The sequence below is a fragment of the Myotis davidii genome, unplaced genomic scaffold (assembly GCF_000327345.1).
Source record: "Myotis davidii unplaced genomic scaffold, ASM32734v1 scaffold68, whole genome shotgun sequence".
NCBI classification, from domain to species: Eukaryota; Metazoa; Chordata; class Mammalia; order Chiroptera; family Vespertilionidae; genus Myotis; species Myotis davidii.
This window is the reverse complement of record NW_006300376.1, coordinates 1670875-1690793: the sequence shown is the minus strand read 5'-3', so window position 1 is coordinate 1690793 and position 19919 is coordinate 1670875. Positions and strand designations below refer to the sequence as shown.

The following is a 19919-nucleotide window of genomic DNA, read 5'->3' as shown; positions in this document are numbered from 1 at the left end:
GAAAAGGGAACCCTAGTGCACTGCTGGTGGGAATGCAGATTTGAGCAGCCACCAAATCTGGAAAAACAGTATGCATGTTTCTCCAAAAATTGAAAGTAGAACTACCATATGACCCAGTTATCCACTTCTGGGTATATATCTGAATACATTTAAAACACTGATTTGAAAAGATACATGCACCCCTATGTTCATAGTAGCATGATTTACAGTAGCCAAGATATGAAAACAACCTAAATGTACATCAATAGATGAAGGAAGATGTGGTACATATATACTGATACAATGGACTATTACTCAGCCATAGAAAAAGAAATGAAATCTTACCATTTGCAGCAACATGGACAAACCTAGAGGATATTATGCTAAGTAAAGTAAGTCAGACAGAGAAAGACAAATGCCATATGATTTCACTTATATGTGGGACCTAAAAAACAAAATAAATGAACAGACAAAACAGAAACAAACTCATAGATACAGAGAACAAATTAATGCTCCCATATGAGAGGAGGTTTTGGGAATGAGTGAAAAAGATGGAGGGATTAAAAAGTACAAATTGCCAGTTATAAGAATAGTCACTGGGCCGTAAAGTACAGCATAGGGAATATAGTCAATACTATTGTAATAACTATGTACGGTGTCAGATGGGTACTAGACTTAGCGGGGTGATCACTTCGTAAGGTATATAAATGTCTCATCACTATGTCGTACACCTGAAACTAATGTAATACTGTATATCAACTATGATTGAAAATTAATTTTAAAAAAAGAGAAATGTGTTTAAAAATATAAGACAAAAAAATCTAAATTTATCCTTTTCTGCTCTCTTCCTAGGCTTACGATATAGCCACTCTTATTATAGACATCCTTTTGTTGAATGTTCTAAGGCTGTCTGTGAGTACCTACAGTTGTATCAGTTTTTCATTATTCATAATGGCCACTCAATACCACAACAACTTTGCTAAACTTGTGTATTTGTCTTATCCCAAGAAAGGGTCTTGGAACAGAAGAGGGTTCAGCAAATGTTTGCAGAATGACATAATAATTAGATTCCAGTGTCGCTGTTTCTGTGTTCTTTATATGTCAACGGCACTGCTTCTGAAGAAAGGAGAAAGACAACTCTTCTGTTCATCCTTGGGAACCTGGATGCATATTTAATTATTTGCAAATCCATAGCTCAGGGATGCTAAGTAGAGAAGGAGCACGTCCTGTTGATGTCTAGTCCCTTGGGCAGACACATCATGGCAAGTTTGCCCATGTGGCCTTATGCCCTTCCCACTGGGATGGCCACTTTCCCATGCTGAGCTGTTCAGGGGCTGGTGGTACCAAAGGCACCCAGCCCCTGGGTCACTTTCCATTCTGTGATGAAAAAGAAACACTAACTCTCACTGGAAGACATATTTGGTTTATGGTCTGGTCAAATTCTTGCAATGATAGACACTCAGGCACACCTTTTATTGCCATTGGTAGGCATCTGAGGTCCCTGGGCAGGACCAATGTAATTGATTCTTAGCCCTAATTTTTCCAGGATTTCTTATTTCCTTAGTTTCTTGGTTTTTCAACTACTCAACAATGATGAATAAATGCCCAGGAGTCTTAATTAGAGGAGTGTGAAGAAAATCACTCTTTATATGCAATGCGGTCTCTTAAATTCTAATAGGCCTAGAAGCTATAATGGAATGACCTCTTCCCACTGCAGCCAGGATGCGGACCATCTAGGTATCCTTGGTCCTGACTGGCCCTGATTACTCCTGGGGCTTCCAGAGAAGCAGCAGGAGAGCTCCGAGGAGTTGTGGCAGCTCCCTCAGCAGCAGCCTCATCTGGCCGGGGAGGGCAGGTACCCCCGGGACCACCTGCAGGCAAGGCAAAGACAGATGGACAAAGCCTACCTGTTTCCATCCTGCCTTCCTGGTTCTCCTGGGCATCCTCTGAGGCACTCGAGCGCCTGGGGAAGGGCTGGTGGCTGAAGAGGTCGTCGCACAGGAGGCTTCGGCACAGCTTGGCGAGGAAGCGGAGGACATACCCGATGCTGTTCACCACAGGCAGGCTCCGCAGGTGCTGTTTCCCATCAAAGGACGCCGAGACTGGAAAACCAGAGAGCAACTCAGAGCCGGGCACTGGAGAAAGCCACACACCTCAGGCCTGGGGCAGAGGGGTTTGTTGGCTGTTTTGTTTCTAGCTACCGTAATATTGGTTTCCACCTGTTTGTTTATTTTTGTTTGTTTTTTTCACGAATGTCCTGTTTCTGTTCCAGGATGTCATCCAGGAGACCACATTGCGGGTAGTTGTGGTGTCTCCTTAGACTCCACTGGTTTGTGACTAGTTCTCAGCTTTTCCTTGTTTTCCACGACCTTGATAGTTTTATGCACACTGGTCAGATATTTTGTAAAATGTCCCTCTATTTGGTTTTGTCTAATTTTGCCTCATTGTTTGACTGGGGTGATGAGTTTTGGGGAGGAAGACCACAGAAGTGAAGTGCCTTCCTCATTGCAACAGGTTAGGTGTACATGACATCCACACGACATCACTGGGGTTTAACCTTCACCTGGCCACCACAGTGTTTGCTACACTTCTCCACTGTACACCCCAATTTCTTATTGCCTTACAAATAAGTCACAAGGTCCTGCCCACTCCAGGGTAGGGGAGGGATTAAGCTATACCTTCTGAAAGGGGAGAGTCTCTGTAGCATATGTAATCCTTCTAGAAGGAAAAAGTCTCTTCTCTTCCATTTATTTATTTATTTATTTATTTATTTATTTATTTATTTATTTATTTATTTATTTATTTATTTATTTATTTATTTATTTATTTATTTATTCATTCATTCATTCATTCAATCAATCATTTATTATTACCAGTACAGACTCATTGTATTTATTTTGTACTGTGGTTATCCAATACTTTGTTGATCAAATTGTTCAAGCTTTCAGGATGAATCCTGTGTCCCTATGACATGCCCTCATTTTTTAGCAACTCTTTAGTTACTGTTACTTCAATATGTTCCAGGTTCATCTTGTCTTTCTCTGACCCAGCCCTAAAATCAGCCGTTTCTTCAGCAGCCCTGGTTCCATTTACTGAAGATTGATATTTAGAAACCATGATATTTAGGCATTGATGGTGATTGGAAACTCAGCAAGGCTAAGCTTTTGGGAGATATAAGAGGTGATCAGAGCTAGTTTTTATTTCAAAACTAAAAATAAACAAAATACCCATTTTAATTAGAAATCAAAATAATCCATTTCTTTTGTATAGCTCTTTATGTGTGGCAAGAGCTTTCAGATCCATGACCTCCTTTAGGCCTCCTGACTGTCCTGTGAGGAAAGTGAAAAGGTTGCCCCATGTTACAGATGAGGACACTGCAGAGGGCCTGGTTTTTCCAGCTCCTGTGGCCTCTAAGTGGACTTGCCTGTCGTTTTAATGCTCCAGGTGACCCTGATTAAGAGAGACAGCCAAGGAGCTCCCAAGATGCTCACCAAGGGGTCATCTTGGCCATTCAGATGCCCTCACAATCCCTTCCTAGTGTGGGTATTGTTGCCCGCCTCCAATACCATAGAAGACTGGGTGTGTTGGAAACTGAACACACAGTGGGAGGGCCTGGAGCATCAGGTCTGTCCCATAAATCAGTGTGCATACTTTCCTGGAGGAGCCTGGGAGATCACATAAGTGGGAAAATTCCACCTCCTGGAGGAGGACATGGATTCGTGAGATCAAAAAGTCTAGCCCTGTGGGAGAGGGCCGTAAGGCAGAGCATCCCAGCAGGTGTGCAAGGAGGGGGTGTGGGCACAGCAGGACTGCTCCCTGAGGCCCAGCAGTTTGGTTCCTTTGGCCCATTGTGCCGGCACCAGTGTCACCATTCTTTATGTATTCTGCCATGAGAATATTTGGAAAGCAGTGCCCCAAGGACCAAGTTCTTATTTGAGAGTGGGGGTGGGAAGAAGGGAAGGGGGTCTGGCTATTTCTCCTGAGTCCTTCCCTAAACTACCTCAGTGCTGGCACTTAGCCTTGCTGAGTTTCCAAGCACCACCAGTAACATGAAAGGCCACCTTGCCACTTCTTGGCCTCAATGTGGTGGCACAAGGAGTCCCCTCGGTGCCACTGCATTCTCCAAGACACTAAGTCCAAGTGCTCAGCTCTGGCCTTCCTGGGAATCCTTCAGCCAAGGGAAACTTGGCAAGGCTCTGCCCACACTCACATTGGTGCCAGGCAGTACCGAAGCTCCTCCCAGCACCAAGGCCCCTGAGGCCACAGAAAGGCTGAGCAAGAAAGCAGGGAAAACGAGGTCAGCTCTCCCAGGTTTGGGGGAAGGAGCCATAAAGAATCAGCCAGGTGGGATTTGCTCAAGAAGGTGGGCACACAGTAGGGAGGAGCTTTCTCTTAGCACCTGTGTGTTGAGCCCTGCTATTTAGCAGGGAAAAGGACAAGGCTTTTGATCTCAGGTTGCAGCCCAGGACAGAACCTGGCTCTCAGACAGAAGCTAGGAGGAGAACAGCCAAGAGGCTCTTGGAAGGCCTCACAACAGGTCTCTCCTCCTGGCCTCTCTTGGTGCAGCACTTCTATCTCTGCTCACATCTGCTAAAGTCTCTTAAAAGTCACCCTGGGTCAGACACATGCGCTTGGACCTAGCCAAGCTCTATTTTAATCCACTACCAGCAAGTCAGGCCCAGCTTCCTGCTCAGAGGAAGCTCTAGAAGGTGGCCTGAAACAGTCAGAGCTGGGGAGGCTGTGGGACACCCTGCCCAGCCCAAGCCCTAGGGATCTGGAGTTATGGACACAGACAATAGGGTGGTGAAGGCCCAGGGCAGGGGGTGGGGGCAGGCCAGAAGAGGGGGGGGGGCATATGTAATACTTTCAACAATAAAGATTAAGTAAATAAAGAAATAATAAATAAATAAATAAATGCTTTGATTCTTCAGGATGGAGCCACATTGGAGTCTTCTTTCCCCCATTCTTAGCCGGCCAGCAGGGTCACCTGCACGGACCCGTTGCTGGGAATCTTATTCCTTTTCCTTGCTGATATGGAGGCTGTGCCCATGATGTTGGGCCAGAGAAAACACCAAGCTCTCCCCTTAGAGTCAAGACATCCCCAGGGCTTAAGGACAGGTGGTGACAACCACTGTGCAGACAGCCTCCAGTAAGACATCTAAAGGAGGCAGAGCTCCTGATTCCACCGCTTACTTGTGGTGACAACTTCTGCTCCCTCTGGAAGCTGTTGGGTTGGGGCTGAAACTGGAGATGGGCAATGAGAGTGAGAGAAGGGATTGACTTTGAAGGCTCTTGTTTAAAAAAACATGCCCTGGGAGATGGAGTTGGCCTGCATGGTGATCAGTGCCATGAAAAAGGAACGCAGAATAGAGAATGACCGGAGCTGATATTTTACACAAGCTGGTCAGGAAGGAGCTCTTTAATAAGGAGGCATTCGAGTAAAAACCTGAAGGAAGTTCAGGAGCAAGTCACATGGACAGCTGGGGAAGAACATTCCAGAAAGAGAGAACAGGAGGTGCAAAGACCCTGGGGCACGAGCATGGCTGGAGGACACGGGAAGAACAGCAAGGAGGAAGCTGTGGCCAGGGCAGGGTGGGGGACTTGGGAGAAGTGACCAGGAGATCCAAGAGGTGGCCAGGACCAGGTCACATAGGGCCTGTAGGCCCTTGTAAGGATGTGGGCTTTTTCTCAGCATGAAATGGGAGCCATTGAGGGTTTAGGGCAGAGTACGGGCGTGATCTGGCTTATATTTTTAAAGAACCAGAGTGGTTGCTGTGGGTGGTGAAAGGGGCTGGATTCCGGGTGTATTTTATTTTTTAATATTTTATTGATTTTTTACAGAGAGGAAGGGAGAGGGATAGAGAGTTAGAAACATCGATGAGAGAGAAACATCGATCAGCTGCCTCTTGCACACCCCCTACTGGGGATGTGCCCACAACCAAGGTACATGCCCTTGACCGGAATCGAACCTGGGACCCTTGAGTCCACAGGCCAACGCTCTATCCACTGAGCCAAACCGGTTAGGGCCCGGGTGTATTTTAGTTAGAGCAATAGGACTTACTGAAGGGTTGGAGGTGGGGGTGGGAGAAAGAGGAGTTGGGGTCTTCTTGTCCAAGTGTGGGAGCATCTTCTCCTTGAGCTCTGAAGGAGGCCTTCAGCACACAGGCTCATGAAGGGCTCTGGAGCCCAACAGATAGAGACCAGACCCTGGCCACAACCACTGTCCCCCTAGGGCAGTGATGGCGAACCTTTTGAGCTCGGCGTGTCAGCATTTTGAATACCCTAACTTAACTCTGGTGCCGTGTCACATATAGAAATTTTTTGATCTTTGCAACCATAGTAAAACAAAGATGTATATTTTTGATATTTATTTTATATATTTAAATGCCATTTAACAAAGAAAAATCAACCCAAAAAATGAGTGTCATAGGTTCGCCATCCCTGCCCTAGGGCCTAGGCAGAGCATGGCTGCTTTCATCTTCAGAGATACCCATGGCCCTCCTCGTAAACCTGCCCCGGAGCCTTACCCGAGACCATGTCACCACCATAGCCCTGCTTGACCAGGGAGAAGACCAGCTTCTGCTGGTGGGCACAGTCGATGCACGCCTGCACGGCCTGCTGCAGGACCGCCGACGGCCTCTCGGGCCCGAAGTGCTCGGGGAGCTGCTGCACCTTCCTCCTCTCCAGGTAGGGCCCGGCGTTGGCCTGCTTGTTGATGTAGAGGCAGACTGTGGAAACAGACCCACAAGCCCTCAGCCCCAGTGCACAGCAGCCAGGGAGCTGCTCCCATCTGCCCCTTGGCCCTAACCTTGGAGAGCTGAAAAGGGGCACAAGTGGGAGTGATTCTTCCTACTTAGTAAGTAAAAGAGACAAGAAGCCAGTTGCCCCCACTGCCAGGGCTTGTTCCCAAGAGGGCCTCCTGGTTGGGGACAGATGGACAGGTGGGACCCCTGTGATGTACTCAGATCTGACATATACGGAGGGAGGCCCGTGTGGACAGCGTGTATAAGCGCATTTTCATGCGGGGCATGTACCAGACAGAATCTTCCCTTCTTCTCCAAGGGAGCTGTCAAGCTTCACATACTGTCTGCCACTTTTGATGAATAAAAACATCAATACCATGTTGATTGCTCCAAAAACTATGTCTCCAACTGCTGAAAAGAGTGCTATTTACAATTCCAGGGACAATAATCACTCAGCCACTATTTAGGTGAGCACAATCAGTGGTTTTCCACAGATCTAAAGTAAAAATAGTTTGAGCACATGCCCCCAAATGTATCTATTTATTTATAGGGCATATACAGTCTTGTCTGTATTAATGTATTGTTTACATTTTAAAACATAACCAAGAAAAATAAATTGTTAAAGGATGAGATAAAAATATATATTAATAATAGGTATCATATTTTCCTTCTGCACATCGACTCTCTTCTTCTGACTCCTCCCCCTGCCCTTCCCCTTCCCCAGCCCTGCCCCAGAGCATGAGCACCTTGCCTTGGGGGACACTAATGCAAAGGAGAGCTGAAGAGGGACTTTAAGAGGACACCGACAGGGTTACTGAACAGTAATAACAATTGTGAAGAAAACTGGTTTCCATTGACCGCTTATTATATTCCAGGCACTTCATATATTTTATCTTGTTTCATTTTTAAGACAAGCTGGGAATTAGGTGTTATTCCTCCTTTACTACTGAACAAACTGAGGCTTCACGTGGTTAGAGGGATTAGTGTTTGTAATTAGTGGAGTAACAGGGATTCGGACCCGAACCTTTCTGAGGTCAAAGCCTATGCCCTTTTCAATCTACCAGGCTGCCTTCTCTTCTACTCATCCCAGGTGATAAGTAAATGTAATTAATAAGAACCTTCATGCCAGACACCATGCTAGGCCTTACAGAGAAAATGGTGACCCAAGCCAATGAGGTCCCTGGCTCCACAGGGCTCAGCGGGGAGACAGGCTTCTCAGAGAGTCACAGGGCTGATGTGGGACTGGGGCTGTGAGAAACACTGGTGCTAGGAGAGCCCTGAGAGAAGCCTTCGGCACACAGGCTCATGAAGGGCCCTGGAGGCCCACAGATGGAGCATAGACCCTGGCCACCACCGCGGTCCCAGGCCTGAGACTCCCTGAGGACCCTGGCAAGAAGCCCATGAAGGAGGCAGGTGTGACTGAGCTGAGATCCAAGGGAGACATAGGATGACCAGAGGGAAGATCATTCCAGTTGGAGAGAAGGAACTATGCTAAGATCCTGTGGGGGGGCCCCAGGGACTAAGGAGAGCAGTGGGCTGGATCACAGAGGGAGGGAACTTACAGGGCCTTGTTAGCCACAAATGGGAGGAGAACGAAGGAATTTAGGTGGGAAGGGAGAGGGCAGTGCACTGGGGTTGTGATGAGGACGGACCGTGTGTGTGTGTGTGTGTGTGTGTGTGTGTGTGTGTGTGTGTGTGTGTGACAAAATCTGATTGCTGCTATTCTTACCACGGAACTGTTGGTGGGTGAATGTCCCATGAGAGACACGGGGTGAGTGCTACCCTGACTGGATTGGAAGGAGCCAGGTGGAATTAAAGACTAGGATCCTTGGGAGATCTGGAAGTGCAAATAGGGGTGGAAACGCTTCAAGGTGCGCAGGCTCAGTATTGGTGCAAAGTAAACCTGGCTCTGGAAAGAAAAATCTAGGCCACCAACTAGTCCCACCCCAAGGCAACCAGCTGAACCCCAGATACACTGAAAACCAAGTTTCAAATAATCCGGACTATGAGACATTTACACTCATGTTCTCAGAGAATCTGGTCATCCTACCTACTGTCTAGCTAACAGACTAAATCCTTTATTTGAGCTATGTCCGTGACAGCTCTCTAATTCATAAAGTAACTGTTAAATGATGGACAGGCCATCACAGCCTTGGAGTTCATTCTCCTGACCTACCTGTGAGCGCCTGAGGGACTCCCAGGCTGGGGATGGTGGCTGCGTCCTGAGGGATGGAGCTGAGGTCGGGCTCTGGCGTACTCCGCGGAGGTGAGAGGGCCAACGGAGTCAGGAGAACCGGAGACTTGAGCTGCAAGAGAGAGCCCATTTGGTCAATGGAAATCTGGAATGCTCTCTACACCCTACCAGAATATTTCCTGGGTGGTAGTTACACAACTTGGGTAATCAAGAAAACTTCAGACTGTGAATTTAGTTAAAAAATCACTCAATCTGACAGTGCTCCTCCCCCCTCCACGCCCCCCCCCCCCCCCCCCCCCCCCCCCCCCGCCTGCCTCTCTAAAGGACGGCTATTAGATGGCAGACGCGCCCGAGCGTTTCTGGGGTGTCTTGTGACTGTGTGTAGGCTGCACCCACGGAGCTGGGTCGTTGTGACAGACACCAGATGGGCCAGAAGCCTGAAACGTTTACCTTCTGAGCCTTTACAGAAACTGTCTGTTGACCCCGAAAGCGAAGGTAAGCGAGCTCCTGTCCCTGCGTCAGTCTTTCCTGCCTGCATCCCCACCCCACCCCACCCCCATTACCTGGAAAAGTAAATATAAATCATCTCTGGAGAAAGGTCTCACCCCCCCTCCCCCAATCAATGAATAGCACGATCCAAATATCCAAACACACAAGGAAGCAAGGAACCAAAATAAGAATAAGCAATAAAAACATGTAGCAAAAAACTCACCAATAGTTTAAAATAACAAAAACAACTGCGATACAATGTATAAAGATATAAAGGACAAACTTGAAAATATCTCTGGAGAACAGAAAACTGTAAAAAATAGCATTGCAAATTTGAAAAAGAACCAAATTTAACTTTTATAAACGAAAAATACAATAACTAAAATTAAAAGCTAAATGGACAGATTTAATGCATATGAAACATAGCTGAGGAGAGAATTGGTCAGCTGGAAGAAGTAAGAGAAAGGTTAACTTTATAAAATCGTAGTAAGTAAGAACTCCTGAGGGATGGAGCTGAGGCCGGGCTCTGGCGAAAGGCTGAGAAAGGCTGGGGACGCTTCTGCCTCATGGGCTTCAGAAAGAACCAACCCAGCCAATGCCTGGGTCTCAGGTTTCTAGCCTCCAGAACTGCGAAACAATAAATTTCTATGGTCGGAGACAATAGAGCAACCCAATTTGTTCTTTTATTGTTACAGCAGCCCTAGCAAACTAATATACCAGATTTTTTTTTTTTTTAAATCATGTTCTCCCTCCCTTCTTTCCCCTCCCCATGTTATTTGATAAGGACAGCATTGTCCCTGTCCCTGCCTATAGTTTTCCTTGGGGATTCCTCCTTTAGGCTTACTCTTCCTTCATACCCCCTATCCCTGGGCAGGGTTCTGAGGATGTGCTGTAGGGAGCAGAGTTCGGGGAAATTGAATACCTCACAGTGTCTAACCTCAGATTTTGGTCTAAAAACCTACCTGTTGAAAATGCAAATCAGCTCCAATAGCAAGAAGTTTGTAGCCAAGAACTTAATTCCATTCCTAGGAGTCAGCTTGCTTTGGGGCCGACTCATACCTTTTCCTCCCTGCATTTGGGGGAGAGGTCAAACACCAAAGGAAGGAGGAGCCAGTATCCTTTGGCCTTGAGGCCTGCTTGGGCAACATGTCAGTCAAATCCAAGATCCTAGTTGAGAAGCATTTGCACTGAAACTTCCCTAAGGAAACATATTATCCCAATACAATACACCGCCTGCATCGCAGTGAAGACAGAAGGGGATGCTTGGATGTGGGAAGGGAATGGCCCGGTGTCCTTACGCCTTTCAGAGGTGCACATGAGGTGAGTAGAGGGTGTGAAAGCTGGAGCTTTTCCCCACCAACACTGCATTGGGTTCAGATTCTCCTCTGGGCCCTGAATGGCACTGAAACTGCTGAGGTACAGCAGGGGTGAAGGGGGAGGGAGGGAGGACGGGGTGCTGCTGCTCTACCCGAGGTGGGCTGGGAGGAATGGTTGCATTTCCTCCTGACAGAGGGAAGCCAAATGAGGAGACAATGAAGTCAGTACTCAATGGGCATGCAGAGAAAGATGGAAGAAAAAGGGAAAAAAAAAGACTCCATCACTGGATAAAGTGGAATTCAAAACACCAGATCTGTCTGTGAGAATTATTTGGTGGTATCCTGTCCACTGTGTCCTGTGACCCCAACAATCTGCAGTAGAGACAACATATTTCAAGGAATGCTTGGTGTGACTGGGTTTCTTACAGAAACTGGTGAGGGGCCAAGTTCTGTGTATCAGCAGGCATGGGTCAAACCAGCCAGCCCTGCAGATGAAGAGGGGACAGGGGACATCCTGCTACAGGCATCGTGCACAGCAGAACTCTGAGCAGGGGGAGCTGGAGCCAGCTTATACGGGTCCACAGAGATGACTGTTAGATTTTCAGTCATCTTGCAAGTTGAATGTTAAATACAGCCATTATTTAAAATGACTGAATATATGTACTTAGAGAATTAATTAAAGTATATTAAAGACAAAGATAATAGATACTCAAAACTCATCATTTTCCAATTATTCTACATTTGCATCTTCATGGAAATACAGATGCAAGGGTGGGTTGCTGCACATGTTTTCCCAAAACCATGTTCAGAGACATCACACTGGTGACTTGAAATTGGCCATATTGGGAATATTTAGACCTTGGAAATTGGTAAATGCTACAAATTAGGACTGGAATTATTATTTTACTGATTTATAGATTTAAGAAAATGTTAAAAATCCAAGTTAAATTTAAAAGTGTGTCTTGTCTGTAGCTGTTACACTGTAAATAGGACAAGATATTGAAATGTTTTGTGAGTTCAAAACTATATTATCCAATTCAGCAAAGAACTCACATCCTTGACAGATGAAAGAAGTTCCAACATACAACTTCACTGTTTACATTTGTCTTACTCCTTAACATCTGTGAAAATATCAGCTAACATTCACACGGGAGCTACACTCAGAATGCTAGAAACATCTGCCAGCATACCACTGCCCCTGACCTATGGCTGAGCCCAATATTGACCCCCGCTCCAGCCCTGGGGTGGGGACTGGGGGGGCTACAGAAGTCCAAGGAGAGAGTCCCTGCCATCGGTGCTGCACACCGTCCAGCCAGAGGGAATGGCCCCTGCCTTGTGCCTGTGTAATCATTTTCCGCCATGAACCACAGGTGGCACTCCATACCAACTATCAGCAAGAGGGGGGCCTTAAAACTAGGCACCGGAAGTTATTAAATATCAATTCTTCCCTTGCCTACTATTAAGCTGCATTTAGTACTCATATATAAGATTTTAAAGCATATACGATCTGTTTAATCAAAGAAGCATTGAAGCCAATTCAACATTTCTAACGAAAACACATTTTAGAAAGATGCTTCAAAGAAGTATTGAAACAAACAAAACCCTGTCTTCTTAAATTTGAACATTCTCCTAATTGAGATTTTTGTGAATTTGACTTCTTATTACTCAGTGCCAAGAGTATATACTTTAGGGTGCAAGGGGAGATGACAATAAGAAAAGGGAAACAAAACAAAATGTTGAGTTTACCCATAGTCATTAAAAAATTACTTTCTTTAAAAGTAAAATTTCCAGTAAACAGAAGACTGTCCTTTAAGTACTTAGTTAGCCAAGGCTGCTGATTATTCGCAAATATCCATGCTCCCGATTCCTTTAATAATGGAACCCCTGAAGTTTAGCTCATCACCTGGTCACCCAGAACTACATTTTCCCATCTTCCTTGGAGCTAAATAAGGCTAAGTAACTAAGTCTGGCCAGCTAGATGCAAGTATAGGGGTGTGTGCAACTTTAAGGGCTGGGCCCTTAAAGGGGAAAGACATGCTTCCACTAGCTCTGTCCTGGATGAGTGGGATAGTAGGAACTGGAGGAGCCATTTAAGAGCATGAAGCAGGGACTTTTGTTAAGATGGCAGAGCAACAATATAGAAGGAGCCCGGGTCCCCAATACCAGCAAGTCATTGTATCAGTACCAGATGGTCTTCCCAGACTTTAACACGAGAAAGAAATTATTAGCTTCTATTGTCTTTAAGCCACCATTACAGCAGCTGACTTTGTATCCTGAATAATATAACTGCCAACACTTAAGAACATTTTAACCATATTTTTAAATATTTCAGGAATGAAATTCTTTCTAGAACATGTTACACTTTTCTAACTCATTAAACAGAGAAGACAGAACATAATTTACTTTTTTTAAATCAGAATTACTAATCTGAATAATAATACAAAGAGATAGTGAACAGGTAGAGGGCTGCTAGCCTGACAGTAAGTGGCCTCAGGCTCTGGGGGTTGGTTGATTCATGCCTAATTCCTGCAGTTTTTCTAACTCCCCTTACTATCAAACCACCAAGGATCAAATAAGAAAATACACATAAAGTGCTTTGGCTAGAACCACAAACATAGAAATGCTCAACAAATGTTACATATCATTGCTATTAGTATTCATTATTATTATTATGTATTGGAGACAAATGGCTATTTTAAAAGTCCAGTACTCTTTTTCCTGCTTAAATCAGAATTCCAATCATAAAGACACAGAAATGGAAAATCCCACTACGTGCAGACATGGAGTCATCTGGGTCTACAGAATGGGAGCTAGGGCTTCTCCTTGGTGCAGACCCTCTCTCTTTATCTCCTAAAAAAGACTTCGATCGTTTTTGTAGTCATGGAGTCTACCTGTTGACCTTGGGAAGTCTCTGAACAAAGGACCTAAATCAATAGCAGATGCTACAAATGAGATGTAAAATAACTTTTTGCATGGTAGTCAGGTTATAGCTCTTCAGAGAAAATTAATGTTAAGAGGTGTTTTCTTCCTTTGACTTGGGTGAGAAGGGGACAGTAAAGCCATAATGATCCTCTCACAGCAGTGAGCTTGTCCCAGCAACGTGGCTGTCAGCCAGGGCGAAGAGAGAGGTGGCCAGATGGGCCCTGGGAGGAGCCACGACCTATGAACTCTGGAGCACTGACAGCCAGCTGAACTTTCCCTTTCCTGCCCATAATTCACTCATGTTATTCTCAAGACTCAGACAAGGGGTTAAATGTCACCACCTGGATTATTGGTCTTCAAGAAGCTTGCTCCCTACTTGGACCAGAGAGAGTTTCCACATGTGCAGGACCACATGACTGACAGAGCAGCTGGGGATAGCGCCAGGCACGAAGTGACAGACAGCAAGCAGCACAGATCTGTGATACAGTCAGCACCGCCAGCTGTTCTCAGAACTCCTGGGGGCGAGTCTGCCGAGCCTGCCCTGCCGAAGGCTCCAACACTTCTTATTATGATAATATTGGCAGTATAAATATGCCATAATGTTATTACTGGTATGACAAAGTTATGTTATTTATTATTTTATAATGGTAATATTATTGCATACTTTATTGTTCTATATTATTAACACATTATCATAGAATTATGATGATAATTATTATTATTCCCTCGGTGTCCAGCTGTGTGTGTAGTCTTCTCCCCCCAAACATCATCCCTTCAAATCTAAGGCTATTAATAAACTGCTATAATCGAGCTTATAAGAAATGTGTCTACAGTAAAGTAAACAAACTCAGGGAGGGCTCGAAAGCATGTTCTTAGTAATAAAATACGAGAACTTTAAGAGTAGAACAAGTAATATCTTATTTTGCTTGCTCAGCATTTTTTTAGCAACTTCTGGCTCTGCAACTGTTGTCCCAGATGGTTAAAATTGCCAAATTAGTGATTATTTGGTAAATGTAATGAAACCGTATAGTTTCCTTGCTAGCTTCTCCACAATTAAAACCTTTTTGTTAATAGTAAAGGGGGCTTCAGGGTCTAAGAAACCGTCAACATAAAACTGGAGAGACTTAATAGTTTGCCAACTTTATTTCGCCAAATAGGACCTTTTTAAAATTAGCAAGTCCTGACAACATACAACACTTAATAAAATAAAATAAACTTTAACACCAAAATAGTAGGAAGCAGATATGTCAGAGTAAAGGATAATCCTTTAAGTGGAATCATTTTGGCTTTATGAGCCTTTCAGATGGTTCTTATTTTTCCCAGGTCATGAGTGGGTCAGAACTTCATGCAGACAGGCACCTGGTTTGGAGCCATTATTCTCTGACGCTTGGGGAGCTGTCTGGGAGGCTGGTGGCCTGAAGTAATTCCCACCCGTTTCCCCAAGTATATGGGAGGTGGACTCAAGGAAGAGCTGTGGCCCGTTGTCCCCAAAGCAAAACTCTATGAGGCATGGGCGTGAGACCTGCCTACTTAGTGCAGGGCCTGTAGTGCCTACTTAGCATCCCCAAAGCTTTCTTCCTGCCCTGAGGTGTCTCTGAGTGTTAGGAGCACTGAAAACTGCCCTTTATAGGAGACAGGAAAATTGCAAAGTCGGGTTCATTCCATGGAGTGAATTTCCATTTTTCCTGGCTCCAGAAATGCTGTGTCTGTCAGTAATTTTCATTCTTGGGTCACAGCTCCCAGGGGAGTGGGAGAAAGGCCAAACAGAAAAGAAAAGTTTTCAGTGTGTTTCTTCTTCGGCTCCTGGATTTGCTCCCTGGCTCTATAAACAGAAAGGCTGCCTGGTCCAGCCTTCCAGATGCAATTCCCAGTTTTGGGCCACTGTGCAGGTAGCTGAGCGGGAGACCTGCCCCGGGCCAGCTTCAGAGACACAGTTCTGGATCTGTGGTGCCCATGAGAAAAAGGGGGCTCCCTACATTAGAAAAATAATCAGTGACAGGCCTGGCTGGTTTGGCTTAGTGGATAGAGCATCGGCCTGTGGACTGAAGGGTCCCGGGTTCAATTCCGGTCAAGGACACATGCCTGGGTTGTGGGCTTGATCTAACGTTGGAGGCATGCAGGAGACAGTCAATCAATGATTCTCTCTCATCATTGATGCTTCTATCTCTCTCTCCCTCTCCCTTCCTCTCTGAAATTAATAAAAATATATTTTTTAAAATAACCAGTGACAAAAGACTCTACCTAAAAACTTTTATTAAAACCAACAACCCCCAAATAACTTTGAGTCACTTCCCCCCCCCACCTACCATTTTTCATTTCCAGCAATTAGAAGAACTGCAGAGAACCAAAAGGATAAAGGCTGAATTCATAACCAGCTCTTCGGAAGCGTTGTCTTTCTGCTGACCTGAAATAATTTCCATACATTTCCCTAAATCTATGCGAGTTAATTGCCAATTTGCATTTTGGTTTGAGCATTCAGATCTCAAGATGGAAACTTAAGCTCTTTATTTCAAGACAAGTGAACAAAGGGAAACTTCTGAAGCTCATTTTCTGATGCCCAAAGGCTTGTGGGGCATCGCTCATCTTTCCTCTCCAGTAGCATCTGCAAACCTATCTTAGAGGAGCAGCTCATCCGCGGGTCTGGGTTGCTTTCCATGACTGCAGTTACGGTGGAGAATTTAACCTCCACCCCCAGCCTCTCCAAATCTTAATTTGTAAAAGGGTCACAGGATTTTAACTTTGCCTGAGACACCTCCTTGGAGCCAAATGACGTCAATACCTTTTACAAGCAGGAAAGCATGAGTTCACACCCAGCATTTTCAGGATGAGTCCCCTGACTGAGGCTCTAGTGGGGAAAACTCGTCTGGGTCCTTTGACACTAGCCTGCTCTCATGATTAGTGTAAGTGACTCGGGGACATCATCTGCTTCTACTAAAATAAATGACGAATGAGTTCTGGGAAGTGGTTTCCAGAGCCGCCCCAAAAGGCAGTCAGGGGAAAGTTCGGTGTCCGAAACATTAATTTAGATGTGAGGCTGCATAATGTGTCTTTAGCTCTGACCCTAAAGTGGTCTCGCCTTACAGCTTCCCCCATCTGGTGTCATTTGCTTTGTCCACTTGTGAAAATGCACATGACAGCAACAGCAAGCATCGTGTAACCACGGGGCATGTCCCTTACAGTTCCATTGACAGAAAGGCCTTTACCCAGCTCCCCACCTTTCCTCACATTCCCCAGCAGAGCTCTGCCCAGGCACCCGTGCCCCAGCCCGACAGCACTTTGGAGAAAGGGGGTGATGGAGAGCCATACCTTGTACCCAGGTTTCCGCCCTCTTTTCTTTGGGATCTTCACTGCCGGTAACGAGCCAGCTGACGCAGAATAAAGGTTATGAACTGCCATCTTCACGGGCGTTGAGTGAAGTGGGGGTCGGCCTCGCTTTCTCCCAGGGGTCCTCTGAGACTGCATTTCTGCTGGTGCCAGTCTTGCAGAAGTGACAAATCACTCACAGGCAGAAGAGGCGCTAAGAATCGGTCCAGACACAAAGCAAAACAGAAACAGAAGTGTTTGTTTGGTTTGCAAGGCAAACATGGATCCGGTTTGGTGATTTTGGCCATACCACCCCTTATTGGAGGGGAAGACCAAATACAGGAAAGAGCCAGGCACCACGAGAAGCTTTTATGGTGCTGTTGAGCTCCTGGTCTAATTTCAAGGATAGCACATTTCCATGGGTCTCTAGTGCAGTAGGAAATGTACTGGCTGGTGGAGAGGACAACAGATTCCCAACGCCAAACACAATTGATAGCATTACCAACAACAAGACAACTTTATCTATCCATGTCTCAGTTTCCCCAGTTAGTTCAACTTGGCACTGATATAATAATAGTATTAAATAGACATAATCATTCTCTCATATTCACTCCTATCCCTTTGGTTGGGTTATGAATTTTTACAACCTTTTCCCTCCATGAATGAAATTTAACAGTGAAAATCAATTGTGTTAAAAGTCAGTTATATCCCTCAATGCAATTGTGGGCAGAGATTTACATACAGAAATATTTATTTTAACCTGATTTGTAATTGCAAAAATAAAATGGACACAGCCCAAATAATAAACAATAGGAGAATAGTTGATTTACCTACAGAATAAAACAATCAACTAGTTAAAAGACTTTAAAAATACCCTTAATAATATGGTGTTGAGTGAAAAAGCATCACATAAATTGCACATAAACATGACCTCAATTACACAAAAATGTATATGGTGAAGAAGTAAAAGGAAACATGCTAAAATGTTACCAATGGCAAAGATGGTGGGACTCTGGGTAACTGTTCACCATGTGAAAATCCACTCTTCCAAGTGAATAGTACCACATACTATAATATTTTTAGAATTAAAAATACCAACAATAAGCTTCTCAAGTACAGTTGGCCAAATCTTTCAGCAAGAGCTCGTTGCTCATCCCCAACCCAGAGAACACAACCGATATGATGAGCTCAGGGGTCAGAGTTCCTGGAATGTGGCAAATGAGATAGAGCTTTTGACTTTTTCTCAGGAATGATGTCAGGTAATAAAATTAATTTCTGAGAATCAGAGGTACCTAACAGTGGAAATGAGAGGCTCTTGCTCAAAAGGCTGCAGACAGAGTTGGGAAAGATGACAGTAGTCCCTACTCTCTGTCTGGGCAGTATGCAGGGACCAGACTGAGTTTTTATACTCTTGAGGTGGTGATGCACTCTCTAATTTTGGTGGAAAATTTCCATCTAAGTATGATGGAAAGATTGATAGACATGACTACATAGAACTCAAATGTCTTCATATAGTAAAAGTAAAATCTTGAAAATAAATGAAAATCTGAGGAATCTATTTGCTACATTTGGGCCAACAAAAGGTTAATACAAAGAATTTCTTCAAATTATTAAAATGAAAATAAGAACTCTGATTTAAAAATGTGAAAGACAGAGGATAAACAGAAATAAATGGTCAATTATCACAAGAAAAGATTTTAAACTTTACTGGTAAGCTTCCCAAAAAGTGAATTGATATCATTTGTGGCTCTCTGTCTGATAAATGTGAATAACCCTGACAATCCTCTATTGGTGAGGGGGAGAGGAATAGACACTATTATTTACGGTTGGCAGGGGTAGAAATTAGCCAACCTTTCTGGAGGACAATTTGAAAATCTCTTTAAAACTCACACATGCACATTTCCTGATCCAGCTATATTATTCCCAAGGATTTCTCCTAAGAAGATAATCTGGGAAGAACACAAAGATATGTGGCCAAGGATATTTTTTGCATATTAATTATAATAGTGAAATGCTGGATGCAAGCAAAATATCTTTCCAAACAGCTTTTGCTTAGTAAACTATTTCACATTCATAAAATAGAATACTTTGTAATTTTAATTATATATGTATGTATGCATACACTCATGCATATATGAACACTGCAAAATAGTATGTATAGTATGATTCTAGTCATATATTTTAATGTATATAGTTATAGATAAATCTGCATATGTTTAGGCATAGAAAGAAGTCTTCTCTGATATTTCTGGTGATAACATCTTCTTTGCCTTTTTGTAACAATTTGGGGTGTTAAAGCAGTGACCAGGGGAGTTCTGTGGATCAAGAGCCAAAAACCACTAGAAAACAAGAAAACAAAAAAGGCTGATAAGAAGCACACATTTCCAATAGAAACTTCCATAGAATGGGAATTATTCACTCATTGTTAATTTTTTATACTATTTTTCAACCTATTGTTTAAAAAATGGTACCAAGAAGAAAGCAAAAACAGAGACAACCACCCTCCTTAATACCACCTCCTTCCAGGTAGGGTCAGGTGGCAGCTGGGTTACTGACCTTCCCCAAAGATTTCCCATCATCTCCAAAGACCTCAAATGCTCTCCAAAGACATGCTAGCCATGGACATACGACTTGATACAACCAAGTATACAAATCATTTCAGAACTGTCACAGCCCTGGAGGTGGACATGAGACCTCTGAGTTTCTCTGCTTTCAGTTGTGCACTTGGAAGCCATCTTGGAGCAAAGAGCTTTAGCAAACATTAGAAGATTCTGCTCCTAGTACAGCCTAATGATCGAGTCTCTGGATCGCCAAGTTCTGCCTCTCTGAAGTTGTTAAATGATGACTTGACATATTAAATCAAGTGATTTGCAGCTGGTTTCCCAGGTCTCCCTTTTCTTATCAAAACAAGGCTGGGCTAGAAATATTACAACCAAAACCAAGAGAAACTAAGATCTGGTCTATGAATTTAGG

The 19919-nt window shown here is 44.3% G+C and overlaps 1 protein-coding gene across 1 annotated transcript in view; it reads right to left on the bottom strand.

Moving 5' to 3' along the window:
* The window catches only part of SCML4 (sex comb on midleg-like 4 (Drosophila)), a 42870-nt gene extending 25232 nt beyond the window's left edge, over positions 1-17638 (bottom strand). The window contains exons 1-4 of the mRNA XM_006777207.2: positions 16950-17638; positions 8899-9028; positions 6507-6707; positions 1887-2081 (exon numbers count right to left, since the gene is read on the bottom strand). Of these exons, the coding sequence (XP_006777270.1) occupies positions 1887-2081; positions 6507-6707; positions 8899-9028; positions 16950-17105 (682 nt within the window). The 5' untranslated portion in view covers positions 17106-17638. The remainder of the gene's footprint in view (positions 1-1886; positions 2082-6506; positions 6708-8898; positions 9029-16949) is intronic.
* Positions 17639-19919: the final 2281 nt, after the last annotated feature.